Source organism: Boleophthalmus pectinirostris, unplaced genomic scaffold (assembly GCF_026225935.1).
Source record: "Boleophthalmus pectinirostris isolate CB_2022bp ecotype Guang Dong unplaced genomic scaffold, ASM2622593v1 HiC_scaffold_17, whole genome shotgun sequence".
Lineage (NCBI taxonomy): Eukaryota > Metazoa > Chordata > Actinopteri > Gobiiformes > Gobiidae > Boleophthalmus > Boleophthalmus pectinirostris.
In genome coordinates this window covers 3572160-3598922 of record NW_026571115.1, presented here as the reverse complement: position 1 = coordinate 3598922, position 26763 = coordinate 3572160, and the positions used below count along the sequence as shown (strand labels likewise).

The window sequence follows — 26763 nt, the reverse complement described above, 5'->3', positions numbered from 1 at the left end:
TTTTAGATCATGATTTGAACACATTTATTGACAGATTTTCAAAAATATGCAACTTCTATAGTTTCTGCACAAAACCGTGGTAGAACGTGGCTACAAAAATATTCAGTTTTGCGATTTAGACATGGACCACACCAGAGTCTCGCTCCCTCAATGTAAAGAACACACAGGTTATGAGAACAAATGACCAAATACCTGACAAAAACATGATCAAAATATGGAAAAAAAAAAGCTTTTCGTTTATAGCGCCTTACATCTTACTGAGTTGTCCAAACATGAACACAAATACAGCAGATTTTCAGAATAAAACTCAAGATTATCATGTCATATACCCTGAAAGGAAACAGTTTTAGTCCCTTCAAAACAAGAGTAGACATAGAAAGTTTGGATACAAAAGAGGTAGCTAAATTTTGAGTATTACAAAATAAATGTCACTATAAAACTAGGCTACTGTTCGATATGATTCACAACAAAGACATGACTGGAGCTAAAGGTAAAACAGCTCCCTAACTTCTCTTAATGTTAGTAAAGAATATAATATGTTAATAATTACAGCCACTCACCAAAATAAAATGCTGCCATCTTGTGTTCGCAGATAAGAAGTACAATTCAACTTAAGATTTTGTTCAAAACTCTAGATGAAAACCCCCCCCCCAAAAAAATTTTTTTTAATAATGTTTGCTTACATATGAAAAAGTTAGCAGTTCAATTTCCACTCCACTTTGTACAATTGTTTTTGTTTCCTTGAGCATGACACTTCACTTACCTTGTCTATAATCATTCAAAGTTATGGTAATATTGTTTAACATTTGATCTGTGTTTGATTAAGAATTAAACCAAATGAAGCTGAAATTATGGCGCTGAAGATCTGATCAGGAAGTCTTTTTGATTTGTAGGGCTGAAGTTGGTAGTAAAATTCTCAAAACTATTATGTATTTCTGTGTAAATCAGGACTGAACCAGGACTAAAATAGGTATAAACTAGGACTAAACCAGGGCTGAACCAGGACCAAACCAGGACTAAACCAGGACAGAACAAAGGACTAAACCAGGTCTAAAGCAGGACTGAACCGAGGACTAAACTGAGGACTAAAGCAGGACTGAACCGAGGACTAAACTGAGGACTAAACCAGGACTGAACCGAGGACTAAACCAGGACTAAACCGAAGATTAAACCGAGGACTAAACTAGGACTAAACCAGAGCTGAACCAGGGCTGAAACAGGACTAAACCAGGACTAGAACTTGGAATCTAGTTCCGCCCCTGAGAGAACCCCGAGTTCGTGGAACAGGGTGTCTGCAGGGCGCAATCGGGCGTCAGCTGTGGTTCGAGCTGTGGAGTGTGGAGTTCTGCGTCGGTCCTTTCGCTCGCGGTTACGTAACGGTTTACACGTGCGCATCTCCGGCGCTTCACCACTGCTGATATTGCCGTAATTTTAGCGAATTTGTATGAAGAAAAAACAAAAAACCCATCACTTCAAAACAAGTTCACAAAGCTTTGTAACACGCATTACTGACATTTGTACCCCCCAAGTACTAGGATTCTATATATTTATATAAAGAAATCTGTGAATTGTGAGTTTAATCTGCCTTTTTTACCTTTAAAACACCAAAAAATGCAAAATTTTCATCTCACACGCTCACTTCTCCTTTCTGCTGTTGTCCCAAATAATTCCTTATAATGAAAATGATAAACTAAACTAATTTTGGTTCATTAAGACACCATCGTTGAGTAAATCGAGTGAACAACTAAAGATCTACAGCCCTACAGAGAAACAGAAATCATATATTGACACAAGCGAGGTGGGTAAAGTGTCTTACAGCATCAGAAGTGGGAATTGAACTGCCAACTCTCTATCCAATACTGTGCAAACACCTCAAATTGACGTAGCAAACTTGTAGAAAAGCAGCATTTTATCCGGTGACCGTCTCCTCCCTCTTCACTTCCTTCTAAATACAGTCTTTTTCAGTCTCTTTCAGTCCTTTATAATTTCCATTGTGAGGTCTGGGCCTCTGAGCGTCCATATGACCACATTTAAACTCAAAATAACAAATAAATAAAAGTCCTTTAACTAAAAATGGTTTGACTAAAAGAAGCGCAAAGTTGTTTCTTCCCCATCCATGGATCCAACAGCCGCAGCACCACAAAAAACCCCGACTGGAGTGAAATGACTTCAGCTCAGAATATTCATCTTTTTTGAGTAGTTTTGACTATTTTCAGCTCTATTTAGGTCTAATGATGAATGTTTTAAAGAGGCACTATGTAACATTTCTCATGGGGGGTACACCACTTGCTTGTTTCCATGGAGATATTAGCGCTTTACTGATAAAATGATCTCACCTGTGGAGGATTCAAATTTTTTAGTACGGCTTTTGTTTACGGCTTTTATCATTTTTGTTCATTGATTTTATTACTATTAATATTTTATCTATTAATTCTATTAGTTCTTCTTGTTTGGAACCTAATTCTGCTGATTTTTTAAAGTTAAAACCACTTTGGAAACTGTCTTGTTTATAAAAATGTGCTCTACACATAAATTTAGACTGGAACACGGAATCAAACACCTGCAATTCAATAAATTATTAGATTAAAACTGTCAAAACTTCAGGTGAGGCTGTGTTTACCTTTTTTAAATAATCATTTAAATAAAACTAAACTTATCTATTCCTATAGAGACAAACACTGTAGCCATTACGCCAGATTACAGGTCAGATCTGTGGAGAGGCAACCCCAGAGTAAGAATAGATGCAATAAAATCCCATGTAACTGGAATCAAGCAAAACTTTCACGTTTAATGCCATATTGTGGAACATTCCATGGAGACAAGCAGGTGGCTGGCTAATTTTTTTTGTTTTGTTTTTTTATATAATGAAACATCTACAAATTTAAGAGGGGGTATTACACTTCTGTAGTATTGCTAATGTATAACATATTTAGATCACCATGTTACCTTTTATTGTTTTTTAAACGTTATATTCACTGAAAACAACGTATTCATTTAACAAATTAAATGATAACGTATTAAATTGTTAAGTTTCATGGATGTTTTTAGTGAGAGAACGTTCTAACATAGTAAAAAAGCTCCAAAAAGTCGATTTAATATAATAAATAAATAAATTCTCCATCTTTAAGTCAAAACTACTCAAATTAAATCAAGATCATTATTCTGATTTCAAGTCATTCCACCTCATGTCTTCCTTTAATTTTTTGCAGTGTTCAAAGTCCAAAATCTCAGTAGTTTCGGATGCTGAAAAACCCCACGCTGGTCGGCGATTCCTTCACCGTCACCGTGACCAGATTCGCTGTGACATCGGTGACGAAAACGTGTTCGATCAAACTCCTGGGCGGTTTCCAGTCGTTGTTCGTCATAATCTGGCCTCCGAAATCCGTATCCGACTCAGAAGTGCTCCCCTCCTCTCCCGCGCTCAGCTCGTTCACCTTTTTCCCATCTTTGGAAACCTCGCTGTTCGCTTTGTGCACGGCGTTTCTGGAATTCTTCATCTCCGCTAGCTCTTTCATGCTGTTTTTATCCTGGCGATTCTGCAGTGCCGTTCCCGGGCTTTTGGGCGACATGTAATCTTGAGTTTTCCGAATCGGCGCGGTGGGACTTTTCAGCCCCGACGTCTGCATAACTCCGTTGACGTGCAAATCTTTTGTTTTAGCATTCTGAAGGTTTAACGGTTGCTGGTTTGACGCTTGACCTCCCGACGGACCGTTTTTGGACGGCAAAGCTGCTACGGATTTCGCGTTGGGTGTCCTTTGCATGCTCGCGATGCTAGTTTGCGGTTTCTTGGCAACACTCGGCGGACTTAGCGTGTGCTGCGTGGTCCCTTGATGCTTCGTCGTGTTCAGGTTCAACGCCGCGACTCCTTTCGACTTGGTGGCCGCCGGCATTTTCAAATCCAGACTGCTGGCGCTTGCCCCCGTGAGCTTCGCTTCGGTTTTGGTTTGGTTTGCCTTGTTCGCCGCGAGGTTGCTCTGAGCTTGCGCAGATTTCGTCACGCCTTGACCAACCGGGCTCCTGTTTAAGGTGCTGATGTTGCGATGAAAACCCATGAACGTGAAGCTCGCTGGGTGGACGGGTTTCTTGATAGCGCCTGGAACTTCCAATTCCTTGAGGTTTGGTCTTTTGGCTTTGTTGTGGTACTCTTTCAGCTCAGGTGGCATCGGTTTCCGCCCTCGTTTTCTGGGCGGGTCGGGTTTTGCCATGACGATTTGGGCTTTCTTTTGCGGCACGGGGTGAAGGGTTCGGACGGGGGGCTGCTGGCTCGGTTCCTGGTCATCTTCATCTTCAGAGGAGGAAGAGGAGGAGCACGAGGAGGAGGAGTCAGAGGAGGAGGAGGAACCGGAGCCAGAGCCGGAAGAGCTGCTGGACTTTGGTTCTGGTTCTGGAAGATTCTCCTGAAATAAAAAAAACATAAAAATACAAATAAGATGGAATTCTCAGGTGGAATTAACTGTGTAACTGTCACATTGCAGATTTGCTGACCTGATTAATGGTTCATGTCTCTGTAATTACATAAAACTAAAACTGGTATCCCCAGGTTTGACTACCCTAAATTTAAGACTTTTTAAAGACCTTTTTAAGACCACTTAAATGAAGATTAAGACCAAGATCGCACCCATTATGTGGGCGAAAAACACCAGATCCAATTCTAAAAATGACCGTTACTCACAGCTTTAAATAACAAAAAATACTTTCATAATAAAATCTCAGAACTCATTTATAGTCGTATGCGTTGCCTGTAAAATGGTCAAAAAATAATTTAGAACATTCTAACAAGACAAACTAACCCTTCACCTTTCAACCTTGTCTTGTCTCACTTTGTCTTTCAAAGTGCTTCAACCATTTAACATTTTCAACAACAACAGACAAACCAAAGTATTGTTTGCTCATACTCCAAATTAGATGTTCAGTCATGTTGTTTTTGTTTTTGGACAACATAATTTAATTTAAGACTTGGACAACATAATTTAAGACTTTTTGAGGCCTTAATTTAGGAACATGAAATTTAAGACCGTTTTTAAGACTTTTAAGACCTCGTGGCTACCCTGATCAGTATAAATAAACAAAAGTGATTATTTTTAGGGATGCACCGAGCCAATGCTGGTAATGGATATCAGTGCCAATACTGAAAACATTTGCTGGATCAGATGTAATAAGACTTGGATGTGATAAGACTGGATCTGGATGTAATAAGACTTCTGTATTTTTAAGACTATAATGCACACTTAAAATCCTTTAAATTTTCTCAAAAATAGATGGTGCGCCTTATGTATTCATTCTGGTTGTGTTTACTGAGCTCGAACGATTCCATGTGGTACACAGTGCTCAAAAATCTGTCAAAATGTTTTAGTAAGACTTTGGTAAACTACTGAGTAGAGGTCCGCGAGACAGAATTTTCAGTCCCGCTCCCACCAGCACCCGCAAAGAATTGTAATTTTCATTCCCGCTCCAGCCCGCATCTGCAGTATATTGTCTACTATGAAGCTGTACTGCTTGATGGACTGTTGGAGTATTACGTCTACCACAGTCAGGAGCCTCGCAGAGTAAATACACTTTCACCAAGACAGGGAGGCAACGCCGAGCGAAGTACGACACTATCTGCCAATGGATCGTGGACGCCTGGGCTAAGGATCAGTCTCAAGTGTCATGTGTTTGTTTCGCTTAATGCACCTTTTGTATGAAAATAGACTAGACAATTCAACATTACTGATATTGTGCCTTATAATTCTGTGCGCCTTACAGTCTGAAAAATACTGTATTCACTGATCACTGTCTGCCCAGAAAGGGTCATGTTTGAACTTTTATTTATACAAAGTTCATATGTTGTACTTCAGATATACAACAGCTGCATTTGGATCCATTTTGTCTTATTTTATATGATTGTTTAAGGAAATAAATGCCGTTATCAGTCTCTGCACTGGTATCATTTACTATTGGATATCAGTAAACCCTTAAAGTTATAGAATTGGAATCGGTATCGAAACTGAAAAAGCTGGATCTTTGCATCTCTAATTATTTTTTCACAATAGCTTCAGAGAGTGCTGCCATTTTTCAACACCAAAGATGCAGTCATACAAGCCATGAGATTAATGTGACAGGTTTTGGAGCCACTCCCAAACAAATAATTATAAGGTTCAACCTTTTGTGGATCAAAATATTAAGAAGTAGGGCAAGACACAATTTTCACGAGACGAGACACATCATGGGATTGAGTCCATGAGAACATAATGAGATTTTGACATAATTTGTAATAATTACCGTAATTTCTGGACTATTGAGTGCACCGGAATAAAAACCTCATTAACAAAATTTTAAAAGAAAAATAAAGTACACATATAGTTGGGGATTCAACCTGGACGACTGAGGGATTTTTCACATAGATGGGGTGTGCAAAAATATCAAAATATTTATATATCGTATCGTTTAATGTTATGATACAGTGTCGAAATTGTGGGCTGCTGTATCGATATATCGCCAACAGTATTTTTTGGTATATTTTACTACTGTATTTTCCGCACTACAGGGCACACTTAAAAACCTTTAATTTCATCAAAAATCTACTGCGTGTCTTATAATCCCGAGCGCCTTATACATGAATTTATTGGGGTGTCTTAGTACGACTTTAGTAAACTACAAAGCCGCTCCACTTGCAGCATTACGGCTCCCGTAGTCAGGAGCATTAATACATACTGTGATTCCTTTTAATATCAAAATGCACCTGTCAAGAGACACGCCCACAACTCCCACTTTAAACTCAAGGCTGTTATAAAGTGAAAGTGTGAGCTGTGTGGGAGCAGTGGATGAGAGAAGGAGAACACACATTCACCAAGACAGAGAGACAGCGCCGAGCGACTTACGCCACGATCTGCCAACGGATCGTGGACGCCCGGGCTAAGGATCAGTATCAACTGTGGTCAGAGTCAACTGTGGTCCCAGAATCATCACTGAACTGCCAGGGAACAGTAACCACACTGACTTGGATAATGACGAGAGGGATGCGGGCGTGTGGACGCCATAATCGCCCAACTGTTTAAACTATTATGACTTATTGTAAATACGATAACAATTTAGTGTCTCAGACAGTATTTTTTTTACACATTACAATTGAACAAAGTTGAGAGTTATTGGGAACTAGGGATGGGCATGATTAGTCGATTAATCAATAATTGATCGTTAAGAATTTCATCGATTACGTTTATTTTAATCAACAAACCGAATGTAGCGTGACCAAACAGGGGTCAGTACATGTGTCTCTGCACTCAGAAGGAGCGAGACACAAACAGTGGGTCAGTCTGCAACGTGCCGAAGTGCAAATGCGTATTTAACGATGACTTGGACAATAAATTCCACGCTTTCCGTTGCATTCGGGACAAGTGTGAGGCCATGTGCACAGTGTACAAAACAGCAAATATGTACTTTACCAGGTGAGAGTCGCGCAATGTCGATGTTGAGGCCCCACCTCCCTCCCCCCGTACGGTGCCCTGGTTTTGACAAACGCAAATATGGTCACACTAACCTGTATTCCACTGAATCATGCTGCATCAGCGCACAAGAGCATTTTTTTTTTCTCGCTTAATTTATGCAAATGAGCCAGTTTTAAGTTTTGTTTCTGTGAGACTTGCACAAAGCTGCATTAAACACATTATAATGTCAAACGGGCTGATGTGGCTCTAGAGTTGTTACGGTTTATATGTCGTAAAGTTGAATTTATTTATGCAGATTAGTAGTGCAGATAGTAATAATAATGATGATCATTTAATGTAAAAACGTTAATGATTAATCGATAATCGATAGTTAATTCTCCCGACGATCGATTAAGAAAACTTAATCGAATGCCCATCCCTATTGTGAACATGTTAAATAAAGTTTGACTGACTTATCTAAATGTTGTGTTTCGTTTAATGCGCCTTATAGTTCCGGTGCGATTTTTATGTGAAAAACTGTTCAAAAATAGACCATTTAATGACAGTGTGCCTTATAATCCAGAGCTCCCTATAGTGCAGAAAATACGGTAAGTTATTTTGTTAGAGTGCTACAGTTATGTTGCTTGTTCAGTCGAAGGAAACTTGTTTATGTGACACACTTGACATATTCACTGTTTGGAGGATTAAAATGGGTGTGTTTCAACTTTGCACAAGAAATGGTTTAACAAAGACTTTTAGTATCACAGCCACGAATTAACCTTTATTTTTTATTGAACTGTATCAAATCGATTTGAAATATATCGTATCGAATCGAAAGTGCACTGTATCGTGATATGTATCGTATCGGCAACTTCTTAATGACACCCAGCGTTAATACACAGGCTGCACCTGAATATAATCTGCAGGTGTCCACGTCTTCAAGAACATTTTCAAGTTCGGACCGTATATATGAATGGACACTGTGCCAAACATATAATCCGTTCATAGATTGGCCACATCTTTGAGAAAAAAGTAGCAGCTTATAGTCCAGAAATTATGGTAAGTAGTGCAAACCATTTCACAATCTTGGCTTCCTTTATTTTATGCAATACTTGAGTGATCATTGTAGTACAGCTTTTTGGAACTACAGCTTTGTAAAATTGCGTAACTCACCAGTTTTTGTTCTCTTATTCTTATGTTCTATCCACGCCAAAGGTAAATTCAGGGGGAAAAAAAATCTCACAAGATAATTTTTGTCATGTGTGCACGATCTTGTGTCAATTTTGTCTCACGAGATCTTGTCCCGTCCTTACAAAATATGGATATTTCTCCCAAAAACAGTGAATCTCATCAACAAACATCAAAATTCTAGAATATGAACGCAAATTATTTCATGTATTTTTATGTGTTTGTTTATTTACTGCAATTTAGTCTTGGGAACTGCAAAGACGAGCCTTGTACTTTGCAGGTGTGGTGTCAGTTACTGTAGTCAGTTCTTGTGGTTTGCTCTTACTCATGCTAATACAGAGGTTATTGGGTTCATTGCGGTTTGCGATTTACGGTTAAACACCTGTTTTTTGATCAGAAAAAAAAAATTACATTTCAATGCAGGAAGTCAGAAAAAAATAACTAAAGATCACAAACTTGGGGGCTTATGGTGATACTCACGTCTTCAGCAGTTCTTATTTGTTTTGGGTATAAATAAAATAAGAAAACATTTCAATTTGTGGTAAAATAGGAGCTGATTTTTCTAAATAAACTCACCAGTATTTTCCGTGGTCGTCCTCTGGGTCTCTTCCCCCGATTTCTCATCATCATCTCTCTCTCCTGCTCCCTGGAAACAATTTAGAGTTTAAATTACAAAGAGTTCATAGTTCAGAGCTACAAAAACAAAAAGAAAAGTTTAATGAGAAGTTGGGTGTGAAAACTAAACAAAAACTACGTTTAAGTTAACTGAGCTGTGTGTTTTAAAGGAATATACAGTTACAATTACAGTTTTAAATTACACTAAAGTGTTGATCCTGTTCATATACTCGTACTGCACTGCACATGACAGTCAGTGCCTCTTATTAGTGCTGAAGCCTTTTATTTTATTTGATAAAAAATTTAACTTTTCTGCTGGAGGGTCTGTCAAATGCTTGTCTCTATGGAGATGTTATTGCTTTGTCTGAAATGTTTCAAAGTGTGTTTTAAAACTTTCTATCTTCATGGAGACCAGACAAGGCAAAGTTCCAGGTGAGATCTGTGGAGAGGCGACCCCGCTCACAGTCAGAATGTCTGTTTTCTTGGTATTTTTGAGCTATAAAACCATCTGTAATTGAATAAATGTAAGGTAGAGCCGTTTAATGTCATACTGTGGAACATTCGAAGCAGAGCAATGATGTATCCACAGAAACAAGCAGGTGACAGACCCCCAACCAAAACGTTGCATAGTCGCATAGCAAGTCCATTCTCTAATATATATTATTTGTCTTGGCTTTTGAGTGCCTGTTTCAGTTCTCTTGACGTTCAGAAACTGTGCGTTGCAACTAGGGATGGGCATTCGATTAAATGTTCTTATCGATCATCGAGAGAATTAACGATTAATTATTCATTAACGTTTTCATATTATGATCATCATAATGATCATCATTATTATTACTATTAATCTGCATAATTAAACTGAACTTTACAACATATAAACTAGAACCACTGTAGCCCCACATCAGCCTGTTTGACATTATAATGTGTTTAATGCAGCTTTGCACAAGTCTACAGAAACAAAACTTAAAACTGCATGGCTCATTTGCATAAACTAAGTAAAGAAAAACAGCACTGATGCGGTTCAGTTTCTGTCTTACATACAAGTCTTATGACTTATATATTCAAATTTTCAGACTGATAGCCACGAGAGGGCGCTCTACACTTGTGTATCAGTTTTCTGCACATGTCTCCTGTAGAAAAAGTAGTAGTAAAATATGCAGCAGAAAATGGTAATTGAGCAGCAGAAACAAAGTTTGGAGTGAGCGAGAAACTTGTGAGAGACTGACGTAAAGGCGGGAATGAAGAACACAGCTTCACCACAACTGGGAGGATGCACCATGAAACTTTCCTGGAAGTCACTGGATGACAAAGCCTGGACTTCAGAAATAACTGAAGCTGCGCAGAGTTGCTCAGACGTGACACCGAGGATGAAGAATTCAACATATTCAATGGATTTAGTGATTTGGAGTGAGATGGAGAGTTTGGTAAACTTGTTCTGTTCTGTTGTTTATGTTATAGTTTATCTGAAGAACTGTTCATATGTGACGTTAACAGTCTGTTGTTCTCTCTTCTATTGTTATTACTAGAACTTGACTTTCAACAAGAAATGTCGGTTCCTGGTCTCTGATTTCATAAAATAAATTTCCCCCAAAAAGTGCGACTCATATTCCAATGTGACTTATGTTTTTTTTCATCTTCATTATGCATTTTTTGGCTGGTGCGACTTATAGTCCGAAAAATACGGTAAATTTGGATGAGGTCCGAGACGTACTGTGGGGCCAGTCCATTCAAAGCTTTAAAAACAATAAAATCTTAAAATAAATTCTAAAACAAACTGGAAGCCAGTGCAACAAGGCTAAAATCGGAGTTATGTGCTCACGTTTTTTGGTTCCAGTTAAAATTGCGCAGCAGAATTTTGGACTAATTATAAGGATAAAAGTTATTCTCATTCTCAGTTTGTGGACAGGCCTCATGTGAAGCTCAGAACCTCCAGATTTCCCTCTCTGAGCTGCAAAGGCTGCACTAGCACTGAGTTGTGGCCTAACATAACAACATAAGTAGACTGACACTGCTCTGAAATGCCAGAAAACAAATCGAAACATCACTTGAGCTGCGACTGTGTTCAGTGTGAGTGTTGTGTTTGCAGTGACACGTTTGACTCACTTCTTGTTGAACGCCGCCAGGAGTCGAGGGTCCAGGATGTTTTCCTGAGGCTCCCAGCTGTTGTGTCTGAAACCGAAACAAAACACAACTGTCAAAAATGAAAGAGAGGAGGAGGGAAGAGAGGGAGAGAGACAGAAAGAGAAAGAGAGAGGGTGAGAAAAGAGGGAGAGACCAAACACAACTGTTACAACTGAACTGTCAAATATGAAAGAGTGGGTGAGAAAAGAAGGAGAGTGAAATGGAGAGGGGGGAGAGAGAGAGACATTAACCAACTGTCAAATAAGAAAGGGAGAAGGAGGAGGGGAGAGAGGGAGCGAGAAAGAAAGAGGAGAGAGGCAGAAAACAGCTGTTACAACTGACTAATATGAAAGAGAGGGGAGAGAAAAAAAACGGAGAGTGAAAGAGAGGAGAGAGAGACTGAAAACAACTGTCAAATATGAAAGAGGAGAAGAGAAAAGAGGGAGACGGAAAGAGAGAGAGGGACAAAAGACGGAGAGACCATAAACAACTCAACTGTCAAATATGAAAGAGAGGTGGAGACAGTGTTGGGGAGTAACAGATTACATGTACCGCCGTTAAGTAATCAGAGTACAAATTATGAGTAACTGTATTCAGTTACAGTTACTGTTTCAATGAGTGGTAATTGGATTACAGTTACTTTGCTGAAATAAGTGGATTACAAGGCAGTATTTTCCTGTTTTCACATTTTGTACTACATCCTATTTATTTATTTTTTTTATTTCGGTAATTCCACTCATTGCTGGAAACCCAAACAGAACGCGACAGTAAGAGCGATGTAAACGTCATGTTCACGTTGGCGGCGTCAGTCACATAATGGACGAGGTTGAAGAGCCAGTAGAACAGAGGCAGCAGTGCACAGGTAAAAACACATTTGTGTCTTGGAAATTCTTCTCCCGACGTGAAATATAAAAGAAAATAACAAATATAAAATCACCTGCAAGTTAAATGTCAAACTGGAGCTACTGGCACTGGTGAAAACAACCTGCATAGACTCATGATGTCTGCACTACTGTCCTATAGTGACCTGAGACATGAGGGGACACGCACACACACACACAAACACACACAAACACACACCTTCATCATCGTCATCGACATGAGAACGCGCGGACCACCGTCATTCTCCCACGTGCCGCGTGTGGACCGTGTTTTCTCGCGTACGCTGTGTAGACCGCAGCTTCCTCCTGTGCTCCTCTAAAACCAGAACTAACACCAGGACTAAAACCAGGACTAAAATCAGGACTAAACCAGGACTGAACCAGGACTAAACCATGACTAAACCAGGTCTAAACCAGGACTAAACCAGAACTAAACCAGGTAAACTAAACCATGACTAAACCAGGACTAAACCAGGTCTAAAATCAGGACTAAACCAGAACTAAACCAGGTCTAAAATCAGGACTAAACCAGGACTGAAACCAGGTCTAAAACCAGAACTAAACCAGGACTAAAACCAGGACTAAACTAAAAAACCAGGTCTAAACAATGACACTAACAGTAGGTTGGACATAATTTAAGGTGATCTCATATAAAAATAATTTCTCTATCAATAATATTTTTAATTTGGTTAAGGAAAGACTGGACTTTTTATTTTCTTTTAGCAGACAAAACATCTTATGTTAACAGATCCTGGTCTTTGCTTCTCTACAGTAAACAGTTGCTTATTCATGAGACTTGGGCTCAACAGACAATTTGAAGAGAACAAACAAGAATTTTCAGGATGTGGTTGATACATTCATGTAGTTTTAAAAGGCATGACAATATCAAGTAATCCAAAGTATTCAGATTACATTACTCACTTTAAGTAATTTAATGGATTACGTTACAAACTACATTCTGGTGTGTGTAATCTGTAATCTGTAGGGGAATACATTTTAAAAGTCACCTTCCCAACACTGGGTGGAGAGAACAAAAGAAGAGTGAAAGAGAGAGGGGAGAGAAAAAAGGAAAACTGAAAGAGAGAGGGGGGTAAAGAGGGAGAGTAAAAAAGAGGGGAGACAGAGAGACAGAAAACAGCTGTTAAAGCTGAACTGACGGATATGAAGGAGAGAAAAGAGAGGGATAAGCAGAGAGAGAGGAGGGAGAAAGGAATTGTCAACATGAAAAAGAGGGAGAGAGGAGGGGAGAGAGGGAGTGACAGAAAACAACTGTTACAGCTGTCAAATATTGAAAAAAAAGATGAGAGAGAGAGAAAGAGAAGGAGAGAAACTGAGACAGAAAACAACTGTTACAGCTGACACAGTCTGAAAAAAGAGAACACAGACATACAAGGAGAGATGGAGAGAGAGAAGGAGGAACAGAAAACAAATATAAAAGAGAGAGAGAGAGAAAGAGAGAAGACGCAGAGACAAAGAGACATTTGATTGATAATGGAGACAGAAGACGCCTCCTGTAAGACGAACTTGAAGTAAACTTGTTTTTGGAGTTTTTCGGGTTTTTCTTCATCTAAAATATGGAATTAAACAGCATGTCCATCTCCTCTGGTCCACTTCATATTAAAACGTGGTACTTACACACAAATGGCTTCTTAACTTTGTTCCCCAGACCTATTCCAATTATTTCAGAGCTAAAATAAATAGAAATAACCACTACTGTATTTTTCACACTTTTTTTCATGGTTTGGGTGTTTCCTGCAACTTAAACTGCCACTTATATATTGTAAATGTTCACACTGAAGCGGTGAGAGGTTCTAGTCTTGTGTGTGAGTATCTGCTGCTCCTGTTCCTCCTGTACCACTGTCACTTCACTCTGCTGTGCATGTCTAGTAATCAAACAGTAGAAAGAAAACTTAGAGTGAGTGGGAAACTTGTGAGGGACTGACGGAAAGCGGGGATGGAGAACACAGCTTCATAAGAACCGGGAGGATGCACCATGTAGCTTTCCTGAAGTCACTGGATGGACGGACAAAGTCTGGACTTCAGTGACACTGAAACTGTCCTGTCGGGAGTCAGAAAGACCCGAATAATTCTAACTGGAACTGATGCTGAGTCTGACAACTAGGGATGGGCATTTGATGAAATTTTATTAATCGATCGTTGGGAAAATTAACGATCGATTTTCGATTAATCATTATCGTTTTTATTATATATTATATATTATAGTATTATCATTATTATTACTATTACTAATCTGTATAAATAAACTCAACTTTACAACATAACAACATAAACCATCACCACTCTAGAGTCACATCAGCCCGTTTGAGATAAGAATAAACTAAAAACTGCATGGCTAATTTGCATAAACTAAGGCGGAGAAAAAAAAAAAAACAAAAAAACACTCGTGCACTGATGCGGTTCAGCTTCTGTCGAACTAAGGGACACGACTCAGTAGAATATAGATGTTCTTTCTGTGACAGAGAGATGTTGATGCTGAAGGTGAGTTAGTTCTCAGGTTTAGCTCAGCTCTTTATGTTGCAGTAACCGGGATACTGCGTAAACATGCACCATGACGAAACCAGGATACTGATGTACATGTAAACACACTCACTGAGTCGTACAGTGTCTCCAAGGAGGCGCCAGAGCCCAAACGTGGGACTGAGGCCACAACTCCAGTGTTTGCGCTGTCGAGAGCTTCGTATCGACAAAATTCAATGCAATCGATCGACTTAATGCCCATCTGACGACAGCTACACCAAAGAGGAAGTGGCACTCTGTTTACCTCCAGAGGTCGGGGCCGAGTCGTTCAGAAGTGACACCGAGGATGAAGAATTGAATGGATTTAGTGATTTGGAGTGAGATGGAGAGTTTGGTAAACTTGTTCTGTTCTGTTGTTTATGTTATAGTTTATCTGAAGAACTGTTCATATGTGACGTTAACAGTCTGTTGTTCTCTCTTCTATTGTTATTACTAGAACTTGACTTTCAACTTTTAAAATTTCCTCTAAAAAGAGCGACTTCTATATGTTTTTTCTTCTTCATTACACATTTTTTGGGCTGGTGTGACTTATACTCCGAAGCAACTTATAGTCCTGAAAATACGGTTCTTTGTCTGAAATGTTTCAAAGTGTGTTTTAAAACTTTCTATCATCATGGAGACCAAACCAGGCCAAGTTACTGGTCAGCTCACAGGCGACCCCGCTCCCACTCAGAATGTCTGGTTTTCTTGGTATTTTTAAGCTATAAAACCATCTGTAATTGATTAAATCTTAGTTATTACTAGTTATTACCAGAACTTGACTTTAAGATGATATGTCGGTTCCTGGTCTCTGATTTTATAAAATAAATTCCCCCAAAAAGTGCGACTTATATATGTTTTTTTCTTTTTCATTGGCTGGTGCGACTTATACTCCAGAGCGACTTATAGTCCGAAAAATACAGTATTTATTTAAGTCTAAGTCTAAAATCCACCTCAATTTGAAACTGACAGTGATTGTTCTCAACTCCATTTAAACTGCTTCACTCTTTCACACTTCACAGATGGAGAGTAGAAGTCTAGAAATCTGACCCCTCGTGTTCTCACCGTCCCCTGCCGTTCCCTGTCCTTTTGCCTCAGATGCCCTCCCTCTCGTCGTATTTCACCAAAACGACACAAAGCTGCATTCTCCACATAGTTTCAACTGCAGCCAAAACAGCTTAACAGTCACACACTCTCCTGATTTTACTCCAGTGTTTTTGTGTCCGCCCTGGAGACGATATAGCTTTCCCTGGAATGTTCCACAGTATGGCATTACATAGAAAATAATTGCTTTTTGTTAAAGTCATATTACGCAAAACGGACTCCTGTGAACTTTAAATTGAATGTTATTACCTCCTCAAAAACAGTCCTGGAGTTGTGTTTTGCTTCTTTCACACATGTTTGAGTAACTCTTTATTATTCTGTCTGCATCAACAGTCTGTTCCACCTTGTGATGTCACAAAGTAGTTTTGTTTTTTTTAGTTTAAGATAACAGCTTGTTTTACCTTTTGTTTTCCAGGGCTGAAATGATCCAAATGATCCTAGTGAAGGTCTGTGGAAATTAAAAACACAGTAGCGCACTTCCACATGACATCACAAGGTGGAACAGAGCATTTTTTGTGTTTGAGAGAAAAACTCTAAAGCCTAAATCAGCAGGGTTTGTGTGTTAAACATGTGTGAAGGAAACAAAACACAACTCCAGGTCTGTTCGTGACGAGGAAACAACAGATCAGAATATAGTGTAATATGAACCTTTAAACAGTAAAAATACACCGAATACATGCAAGATACAACTTTAATGCCATACTGTGGGACTTTCCAGGCAAAGCAATAACATGTACTCTCCTTTCTGAGTAGCACCAGGTCTATAACAGGACTATTCCAGGTCTAATCTAGGGCTGAACCAGGACTACATCATTACCACTGTAGTTCTAAACAAGAATTTCACTGTGTGACTTTTCGGGGGAGGATCTGCCGTTTGCTTGTTTCCATGACGATGCTATTGCTTTGCCTGGGATGCTCCACAGTACAGCATTAAACAAATATATCTTGTATTTATTCAATTACAGGTGTTTTTATTTGTCAAAATCATAAGAGAATTTCAGTTCAACATTGACGCACAAAGGTTATATTTACACCATGATCTTCCCTTGGCGTATCACTGCCGTACCATTATCTCAATTGTGGCATATTGCTGACTAACTGGCGCCTACTGGCCTTCACAGTCTCACCACTTGCTTTATAAACCTCCTCCTCTGGAAGCATAATAAAAGGGGCTTGAACACTCCAAGATCATACTATGTTCACTTTTGAAATCACACTATGTTGACTTTTCAGTTCCCCCCGGGTCAGTATTATTGATGGTAAATAAACTTCTCCTACATAAGACATCCATTTGGTCTCCAGGCTTTTACTTCCACTCTTTCTTGGACAAGCTGAAAACTTCGACAACAAAAACTACTGCAAAAACATGCATTACTTCAATCACAGGTAGGGCTGGGTATCATTACAAAGTTGTCGATACGATGCATGCCTCGATACAGTGAGCTTTTGGTTCAACATGATATATTTCAAATTGATTTGATACAGTTCAATAAAAAATAAAGGCTAAATCATGGCTGTGATACTAAAAGTCTTTGTTAAACCAATTCTTGTGCAAAGTTCATATGAAACAAACATTTAAATCATCATAACAATGAAAATGTCAAATGTGTCGGATAAAGGAGTTTCCTTCCTCTAAACCATTGTTTCCCAAAGACTGGGTTGCGCGAGATTTATTTTTTTTGGTTGCTTTGTCACGCTCTGCGTGTTGGTCTGTGATATACAGTTTTGACAGGAGACTTAATTATTTTATTGACTATTTTGTTCCAGTATTGCTGGTTCAGTTGAGTGTTGAAAAGACAAAGAAATGTTCTACATTTAATGCCCAAATAGGCGACTTATGGATCCTTTTATTGCTGATTCAATTTCTGTTTTTCAGTGTTTCAAACTTGAGTAATACTAATTGTTCAGAGAGATACAATCACTCAGTCAACAATAAAATATCCTCATTAATGTTCAATAATGTTCAAATCCAACTTAATTTTGTGATTTATAAATAATGTCTATTGACTTGGGTCATGAAGGTTTGTGACTTTTAAAATATGGGTCCCCAGAAAAAAGTTTGGGAAACACTGCTCTAAACAAGCAACAAAACTGTAGCCCTGTAACAAAATAATTCAGTAAAACACACCAAAAAATACTCTTGGTGATATATTGATACAGCAGTCGCCAGTCACAGGGGTCCACTTTTCCACAGATCTGGCCTGGTGATGTGGCCTGCTCGTCTCCATGGAGATAGTTAAATTAAATGCCATACTGTAGTAGCTTGATTCTTTAGCCGGTTTCACTTCGTGGAAACTGTTTGACCTCGCAGCATTAGGATTCGTTCGGTGGAGGGTAGGTGGGTACTTTTTCTATTTAACCAATCGCTGCTGTTCGGTCGAGATGTCTGTAATGTGCCTGAACGCTCAGTGGTGTCCATGTAACTGCCGGCTTCACAGCTCTTCACTGATTGGCCGATGTGTGGTCTACAACTTCCAGGGTTCTTGTAAACCATTTATTGTATTTTGATTCCTTTTTTTTTTTCCAACTTTGTTTATTAAACATTTTTAACATTAACAAACAGAGCGCACTGTATTGAATATTACCATTATAGATATGACAGTAAGGAGGACACATCTGAACGTCAACCCAACCCCCCAACCACTGGCCAATCAACCCAAAATAAAATAAAATAAATACAAATAAAATAGTAATAATAATAATTAATGATTAAGTAAAAAAAATGATAATAGTAGATAAATTAATTAAATACATAATGTAAATGATTACAAAGAATAATAATAATATAAAAAAAAAAATTAATTCAAAAATAAATTAAAAAGTACCGTATTTTCCGGGCTATTTGGCGTGCTCTTAAGCCTCCAACTGCATCAAAAAATGACCGCACACCCCACAATCCAAAGCGCCCTATACACGAATCCACTCAGGTGTCCCAGCACAACTTCAGTAAACTACAAAGCCACACCACCCACAGAGCACGCAAACACACACGGAGCAGACAGCGACCGCACAGACACACTCATCACTCCACGCCGACGAGGAACGGAACGGAGGAACGAACCGAAAAAGCGAGTGCAATGTGCCACTTCTAGACACAACTGAACAACTGAGTCACTACGAACACACCGACAATCCAGCGATCCCAGACAGCACCCTCCCTACACGCCACAACTGAACAAAGCCCAGAGTCACTGTGAACGCCACAAACCCATTCAACTATTGTGTTTCCTTTAAAGTCCGGAGCGGTTTATTTGTGAAAAAAGTTCAAAAATAGACCATTTAATGACAGTGTGTCTTATAATCCAGAGAACCTAACAGTGCGGAAAATATGCTAAGAAGTAGGGATGCGAAAGGAGGAAAGGAGCCCATAGAGGTGAAGTGTATTTTGTTTCCTGACCTAGTCGCTGGAGAGCAATGAAATTGAGCAAAAGCACTAGGTGGCGCCAGCATGGTTACTACTGTAGAACATTTCAAGAAAAAACCTGGAGTCAAGCAGGTGGCGGATTCTCTACTAGAAAAGTTACACGGTTCACCTTTAAATTAGGCAAAACCAGAAACTGAAGCGCACCAAGTCCAAGTTCCTTGTGAAGGAGCTTGTGTGCTACGAGTACTTCCCCCAGTTTGAGAAACACGGGTGTATAGTGAGTCCTAACTGTTGAGAAATCTCCATATTTTCCACCCGAGCAGATTGAACCTCGGCTGTGTTGTTTTTAGCGTGTTTTTCTTTCCCAAACAGTGGCCGCGGCTCCTTTCACTCTTAATCAAACTCATTACCAAAACAAAGAGAGGGCTGCAGCTGGAGGCGTGGACAGGAACAGCCCCGGTTTGGAGAGCGGAGAGAGAGAAGAGGGACGGGGGAGGTGGAAGAGTGTGGAGAAAATGACCCCTGAATGAGACCCATCCCTCCTCCCCCTCCTCCCCCTCTCGCCCCATTCACACAAAGAGGGTCCGGGCTCAACCGCAGGCCCGAGTATTCAAGCGGGATTACGGCGCCACAATACCGAGCTCCGGAGAGGCAGATGTTAGGGACAAGTACAAGGCAATCTGGGAAATGGGAAACTCTCTGGGCCAAAATGACTCGAGCTTGAATCAGTCTTAAAGAGCCTATATTACACAAAATGGATTCTTGTCAGATTTAAGTCGCGTTAGAATGTTGTTACCTCCTCAAAAACAGACCTGGAGTTGTGTTTTGTTTCATTGGCCACGTTTACATGATGTTTTTGAATTCCACATTAACTGTTCTGAATTAAATAGTTCGGAATTAAACATTTTCCTTTACATAGAAACCACGTTAAATCGGCTTCATTTAATTCCGTTCAACATCTGGAAGGGTTCTGATTGGACAGGGACACCAACATATTTACATCGACCGGAAGAAAACACACACTTCAGCTGCTACCGGCTTTTCTGTCATCTCGGTTTGTCGTTACGCCACAGGACACAAACATGATCCAAACTTTTTCCGCAGTCGTTCAGGAATTCTAAACTTCACACTTTACGTCTGTCAGCTGAGGAGGAGAAGGGAGGAAGAAGACTAACTGAGTCGATGACTGCTCTACCTCAGCCCACTCCCACATCCTGCTCACAAATCCAAAGAGACGTGGAGGAAAGCCCGGAGCCAGGACTGGTGGAGCCGGATCGTCCGGATCGCTTCAAAAGGGCGACACAATGAGTATGCACTGAATGACTAGAATTATTTTTAAGAACACTAAACGTTTATATGATTGAGTACTAAATGAATTTGGCTTTAAAATTGGAATAAACTACCCACTTACTTTGGTACTAAGTTTAATTCCGAATAATAATTTTCATTAGGAATTAGTGTTTACATGGTCTTTTTAAAGCCGAATTCATTTTTCTTCAAAATTAAATTATTTTTATTCGGAATTAAAGCTCTCATGTAAACGTGGCAATTCACACATGTTTGAGTAACCCTTTATTGTTAGTCTGTTTACATCTCCAAAGCTCAAAATGCTCTGTTCCACCTTGTGATGTCATGAAGTGGTAGTTTTTAAGTTAACACTTTTTTTTAATCTTTAGTTCAGTAGAGATTGCCAATTCCAGGGCTGAAAAGAGCCATATGATTCTAGTGAAGATGTGTGGAGATTAAACATACAGTGGATTAACACATGACATCACAAGGTGGAACAGTGTTTTGTGTTTAGGATGTGCGAGTTAAACATGTGTGAATGAAACAGAACGCACATTATAACAGATCAGAAAACAGCGGAATATGGGACCTTTCATTTCAGTTAGAGGAGGGCGATATATATTGTCTACAAAATCAAAAATCAAATCTATCAAAATGGTTGTGTTAAAGCCACACTGTGTAACTTTCAGGATGTAGCATGTCACACCTGCATGATTCTATGGAAACTGAATGTTAAAGCCGTACTTTGGGACAGTGTGCATGTAGTTCAGTTTTATGCCGTACTGTGGAATATGGAACAACATTTCCATAAAGACGAGCAGGAAGAGGCTCTGCTCTAGGTCATGTTTAAATCAGGTTTGTGGAGAGGCAAGCCCGCTCATAGTATTTACAGTCCAATTAAAACAGCACATTTTTTGGCTAAAAGGTTACCCACTGTGGCTTTAAAGATGGGCCAACAAAACTAGAGTATTGAGAATATATTAAGAAATGTCTAAAACTTCAAAAAATACAATTTAAAGAAATTCATAAAAAGAACAACAACTTGCTAATCTTTGGATAAACAGTAAAGAAAATGTACTGTATCTCTTGCGGTTGATTTGAAACTTTCTGTGTGATTCTTGAACTTAAGCCAAGATCCCAACTTTCATCTGATTATTCTTTCCACTCGCTTGTCTCTGTGGATATTTTGCTTTCCCTGGAATGTTCCACACTTTGGCTTTAAACTTCATCTATCCATCTGGAACAAACAAGTGGCGCCTCTAAGTTACAGGCCAGATCTGAGGAAAGGCAACCCTACTCCCAGTAAGGATTAGGGCTGGGTATCATTAAGAAGTTGCCGATACGATACATACCTTGATACAGTGCACTTTTGATTCGATACGATATATTTCAAATCAATTTGATATTGTTCAATAAAAAAATAAAGGCTAAATCATGTCTGTGATACTAAAAGTCTTTGTTAAACCACTTCTTGTGCAAAGTTCATATGAAACACAAACATTTTAATCATCAAAACAGTGAAAATATCAAATGTGTCGCATAAACAAGATTCCATCCTCTAAACAAACAACAAAACTGTAGCTACAACAAAATTATTTAGTAAAATATACAAAAAAAAACAACACTCTTGGCAGTAAGTGATACAGTATCGATACTGTATTGTCACATTAAATGATACGATATATAGATATTTTGATATTTTTGCACACCCTGTTGTGTTTTCAACAGTAACACAACAAAGTAACAATACAAAAGTGAAAATGTATGACATAAATGTGAGTGTTTAATGCCACATTCTGGAACTTTCCCAATAAATAATCAGTAATCGCGCAAATTCAAATTGTGACTTCTACATGATTTTTAACAGTGTGCTATTATATGAATCAGTCATTTCTACATGTTGGCTGCAGTGTAACAGAGCAAAGCATCATGGTCTATGTAGTCTCCTCTGTGTCTGTCTGGATGTAACACTAATTTTACATTAATGGTTAAAGACAAAACATGAAATAATCAACCAAATTTGGTATTTTCAAAGGACAGACCACAAACATAGAGTAAATAAAACTTTTACTCAAGTAAGTGTACTGTTACTTAAAGAGCCCATATTATGCTGTTTTTTGATCTATGTTCTAATGTAGTTTGGTCATCACAAACAGACCTGGAGTTTAATTTAGCTTCACTCACACATTTAACACACAAACAGGGTTCTTCTCTCAAACAGAAAACACTGTTCCACCTTGTGATGTCATGTGCTAATAAAGGAAGTGCTTCAATGTGTTTTTAAACTCCACACACTTTCATTAGAATCATTTGGATTATTTCATCTTATTTCAGATTTATTTGTTGTTAACTTGAAAACTACCACTACATGACATCACAAGGTGGACCAGAGCATGCTGAACTCTTTAAATGTACCCAGACTAATACATCAGGATTACTCAAACATGTATGAAAGAAACAAAACCAGGGTATCCCCAGGTTTGATTACCCCAAATTTAAGACTTTTTAAAGACCTTTTTAAGACCATTTGAATGAAACATCGCACCCATTATGTGGGAGAAAAACACCAGATCCAATTCTACTAATGACCATTACTGACTGCTTTAAATATCAAAAAATACTTTTACTATAAACCTCATTCAGAACTCATTTATAGCCGTATGCATTGCTTGTAAAATGGCCAAAAAATCATTTATAACAAACTAGGTATTGTTTGAGCATTCTCCAAATTAGACTTTCATTCACTTTACATGATTCACGTTGTTGTTTTTTTTCCTCCCTCTGTTTAACGTTGCAAGGCAGCCCAGTTGAGTTTACAAAAAAAATTAGGCTAATGATGAAAAATTTAAGACCTTTGTGAAAAAAATAAGAATTGGACAACATAATTTAAGACTTTGTAAGGCCTTTATTTAAGAACATGAAATTTAAGGCCTTTGTAAGACTTTTAAGACCCTGCGGCTGCCCTGAAAACAAAACTCTGCATTGGGGGTGTGCAAAGATATCGAAATAGCGATATATAGTATCACGATATATTACCAAGAGTATATTTTGGTGTATTTTACTAAATTAGTTTGTTACAGCTACAGTTTTGGTGATTAAAATGTTTGTTTGTTGTCCTTTAATGTGTGTTTCATATGAACTTTGAACAAGAAGTCGTTTAACAAAGACTTTTAGTATCACAGACACAATTTTTTATTGAACTGTATGGAATCAAATTGAAATATATCAGGTCAAATCGAATCGAAAGCTCACTGTATCGAGATATGTATCGTATCGTGGCCTATGTATTGCGATTAGTACCATATCTGCAACTTGGTGAGGTCACAACATTATAACATGGGGAAAATCTCTCAAGAGTCCGTTTTGTGTTCTACAGGACCTTTAACATTCTCCCCACAAACGTATTAAAGCACAATTATGCAACTTTTTTCCAAACTGGGCTCAAGCCTCAGTGAAGTGTCCCCGGCACTTTTCATATGACAAGAGCACCTGCTAACAGAGAATGCGAGGGCCAATAATGTGAATACTAATTACCATAAGCAGATGTTTCTAATCCAATTTACCTCCAAGAACGACATATGGTCCCAAACTACAGCAGCCTCAGAGGGACAAAACAACTCAAACTCCACAGAAACTTAACAAAAACAGAAACTGGACATTCAGAAGAGTAGAAAAGAGTACATTTTTCAACATAATATGGTGTAACTACTAACTAACAATGAAAACAAACTGAGACTGAAACGAAATGTGACTAAAAATTGCTATAATTTTATTTTTGAAGAAGACTGAATAACTAACTTCTATAACTTGCTATACAAACTAACTACAAAACTAAGTGATGTTTGAGCTTGTTTCAGTCAGTATTCATGTTTATCTGCAATATTTTCTTTAGCATTTCACTTCAAAATGTGGTATAGTGACAGGCCTACGTTTGAGTAAATATACAGACAATGTTAATCTAATTGTGACATGACAAGTCATCCAAAATCATTTCAAAACTTCCAAAAACATCTTCAAGTTTTGATACTAAAGAACTGACTCAGAACTTGACACCGATTCTGATACTGCCACGAAGATAAAACATGGTCCTTTTGTAGTGCAAGTATATTATTTTCATACTCAAACCTCAGGCTGAGAAATGTGTCGTATACTTGATCTGATAAAGCTCAACGTGACACCAAAAACTGTACAGGAAAGCTCAAATTCTGTCCCGTGAAAGTGACGTTTTTAGAATAAATACCTACTCAAATTAGTATCTTGTTTCGATATTAGTTGTAGTATCGATTTGAATTAGTATTTTTGGAAACTCTTTAATAGTTCTAGATTGCTGTTCTTAAATTCATGTACTATAAAATGACAAAAAAATACGCTGCCAACAAGTTTTCATCAAACTGTACTGTGGAGAAGTAGTACAAAAACTGCAATGATTTTCAGCTCAGAGTATAACAGCCTCTTTATACAGTAAGTGCTGTTTTCAGTCAAACAAATAATTATATCTTTATGTGGCGTTCAAGCTGCTATCGACGTGTTTAGGGATACAGACCGTGCTTTAAGTGTATGCTAACTTAATGACACTTGTAATTACATAAGCAGATGCTGCTGATCCAATTTACTTTCAAGAGAGACATATGGTGAAACTACTGCAGCTGAGTACAGAACATCCAGAGTACATCTATTTCTGTAACTCAAACAACTCTAAACACCGGATTCCATAATTACAAGAATAAAACGTCTAATTTCGACCAATATAGCACTTTTTCCAAGACGATTACAGCATAGACCTTATAATATTCAACTAGAAAACGTGAAAAGGGCTTATTTCTTTCTCTAACATGAATTTACTTTTTTTTTTTCTATTTGATTTTGGAATTTTAAAAGAATAGTCATTTCTGTTGGTGAAAACTTTAGAAAGAGGTCAATTTTGCATTAAAATATTAAATTATCATATTTTATTGATCGATATGGGCCTTCAATCTGGCACACAATATTAATATTTAACCTTGCATCACTTAAAATGAAAAAAAAAAAATGAAACAATAATATTTAAAAACGTACAAAGTAGGTTAAATTTACGTTGTAAGTTACGCCTACGTGTAGTAACTGAGCGAGCTAACTTGAAAGATAAGGTTTGAAATGAACAAAAGATGCAAATAATTGGTTGAACGTAACAAAATCTGTTAAATTCTACGGAAAAATTGTAAGTTAACTTTACACTCTGAAGCACAGTTGAGTTTATGCGTCAAATTACGTGCAGATTTCGCTACGTTAAAGCAACAAGCGTCACGTTGTTGTTGTTTTCATTGTTCTGTACTCACTTCGCGGACCATCCTCGCCACTTCACCAAGAACTCCAACTTCCCCTGCAACACAAAAGCGCACGGATTAGCCGGGGGAAAAAGCGCCCAAACATCCGCAAACACGAGGTGAATCTGCGTACTTTTCTGAGGCGTTTGTTGAGGATGCACTCGGCGTCAAAAACCTGCTCTCCCACCGCGCTCAGCTCCTCCATGGCCGCGCTTTGGCTCCGTGTGTTCGGCGGGGGCAGAGCGGAGAGGAGACCGAGCAGAGTGAGAGGAGCGCGGGCTGGAGGAGGAGGAAGAGCCGGGGAGGTGGAGAAAGGACCGGAGGGGAGGGGAGACCGGGTGTGGGACCGCGGACCTTCACAATAAAAGTTCTTAGCGAGTGAAAATGAAAAAAGTAAGATTTTATTTAAGTGCAGTTAACAATTTGTGGCGTGCAGGTTAAATATGAGGTTTATTAAGACGAAGACATTGGCAAGTTTACAGAGACACGTGTAAAATCTTCAAGTTTTGATACTAAAGAACTGATTCAATACTGACACAGATTCTAAAGCTACGTCCACACGGCAACCATCCATATTTTAATTTATTATTTATTTATTTTTTTATTTCTGCGTTGAAAAAAACAAACAAAAAAACGCATCCATACACCTTTCAGATTAATAAATATTCACGTCCAGACGACAACGGGGCAGAGTGAAAACGAACGATGTAATACATATGCCACACCTGTATGTGGTGCTGTTAACAATGATAGTAATATTAAAGAATGCATATCACCTTTTTTTTTTTTTTTTTTTTTTTTTTTTAAGATAATTTAGCCTATTTTAGATGTATCCCAGAAATATAGCTGTTTTGTTTTGCAAAAGTTAAACAAGTTTTCGTTTGTAGCCATACGATTTGGATGAGAATTATTAGAATATCCATTAAATCCATCTAGAACATAATTAAATCCAACAGTTTAATTACCCGTGTGTAATA

The 26763-nt window shown here is 38.5% G+C and overlaps 1 protein-coding gene across 1 annotated transcript; it reads right to left on the bottom strand.

Moving 5' to 3' along the window:
• Nucleotides 1–26050, bottom strand: cbx2 (chromobox homolog 2 (Drosophila Pc class)). The gene is made up of 5 exons (XM_020939600.2): nucleotides 25920–26050; nucleotides 25799–25842; nucleotides 11313–11378; nucleotides 9171–9240; nucleotides 1–4397 (listed from the first exon to the last, which is right to left on the bottom strand). The coding sequence occupies exons 1-5, from the start codon at nucleotides 25989–25991 to the stop codon at nucleotides 3228–3230; spliced, it is 1422 nt and encodes a 473-aa protein (XP_020795259.1). The 5' UTR covers nucleotides 25992–26050; the 3' UTR covers nucleotides 1–3227.
• Nucleotides 26051–26763: the final 713 nt, after the last annotated feature.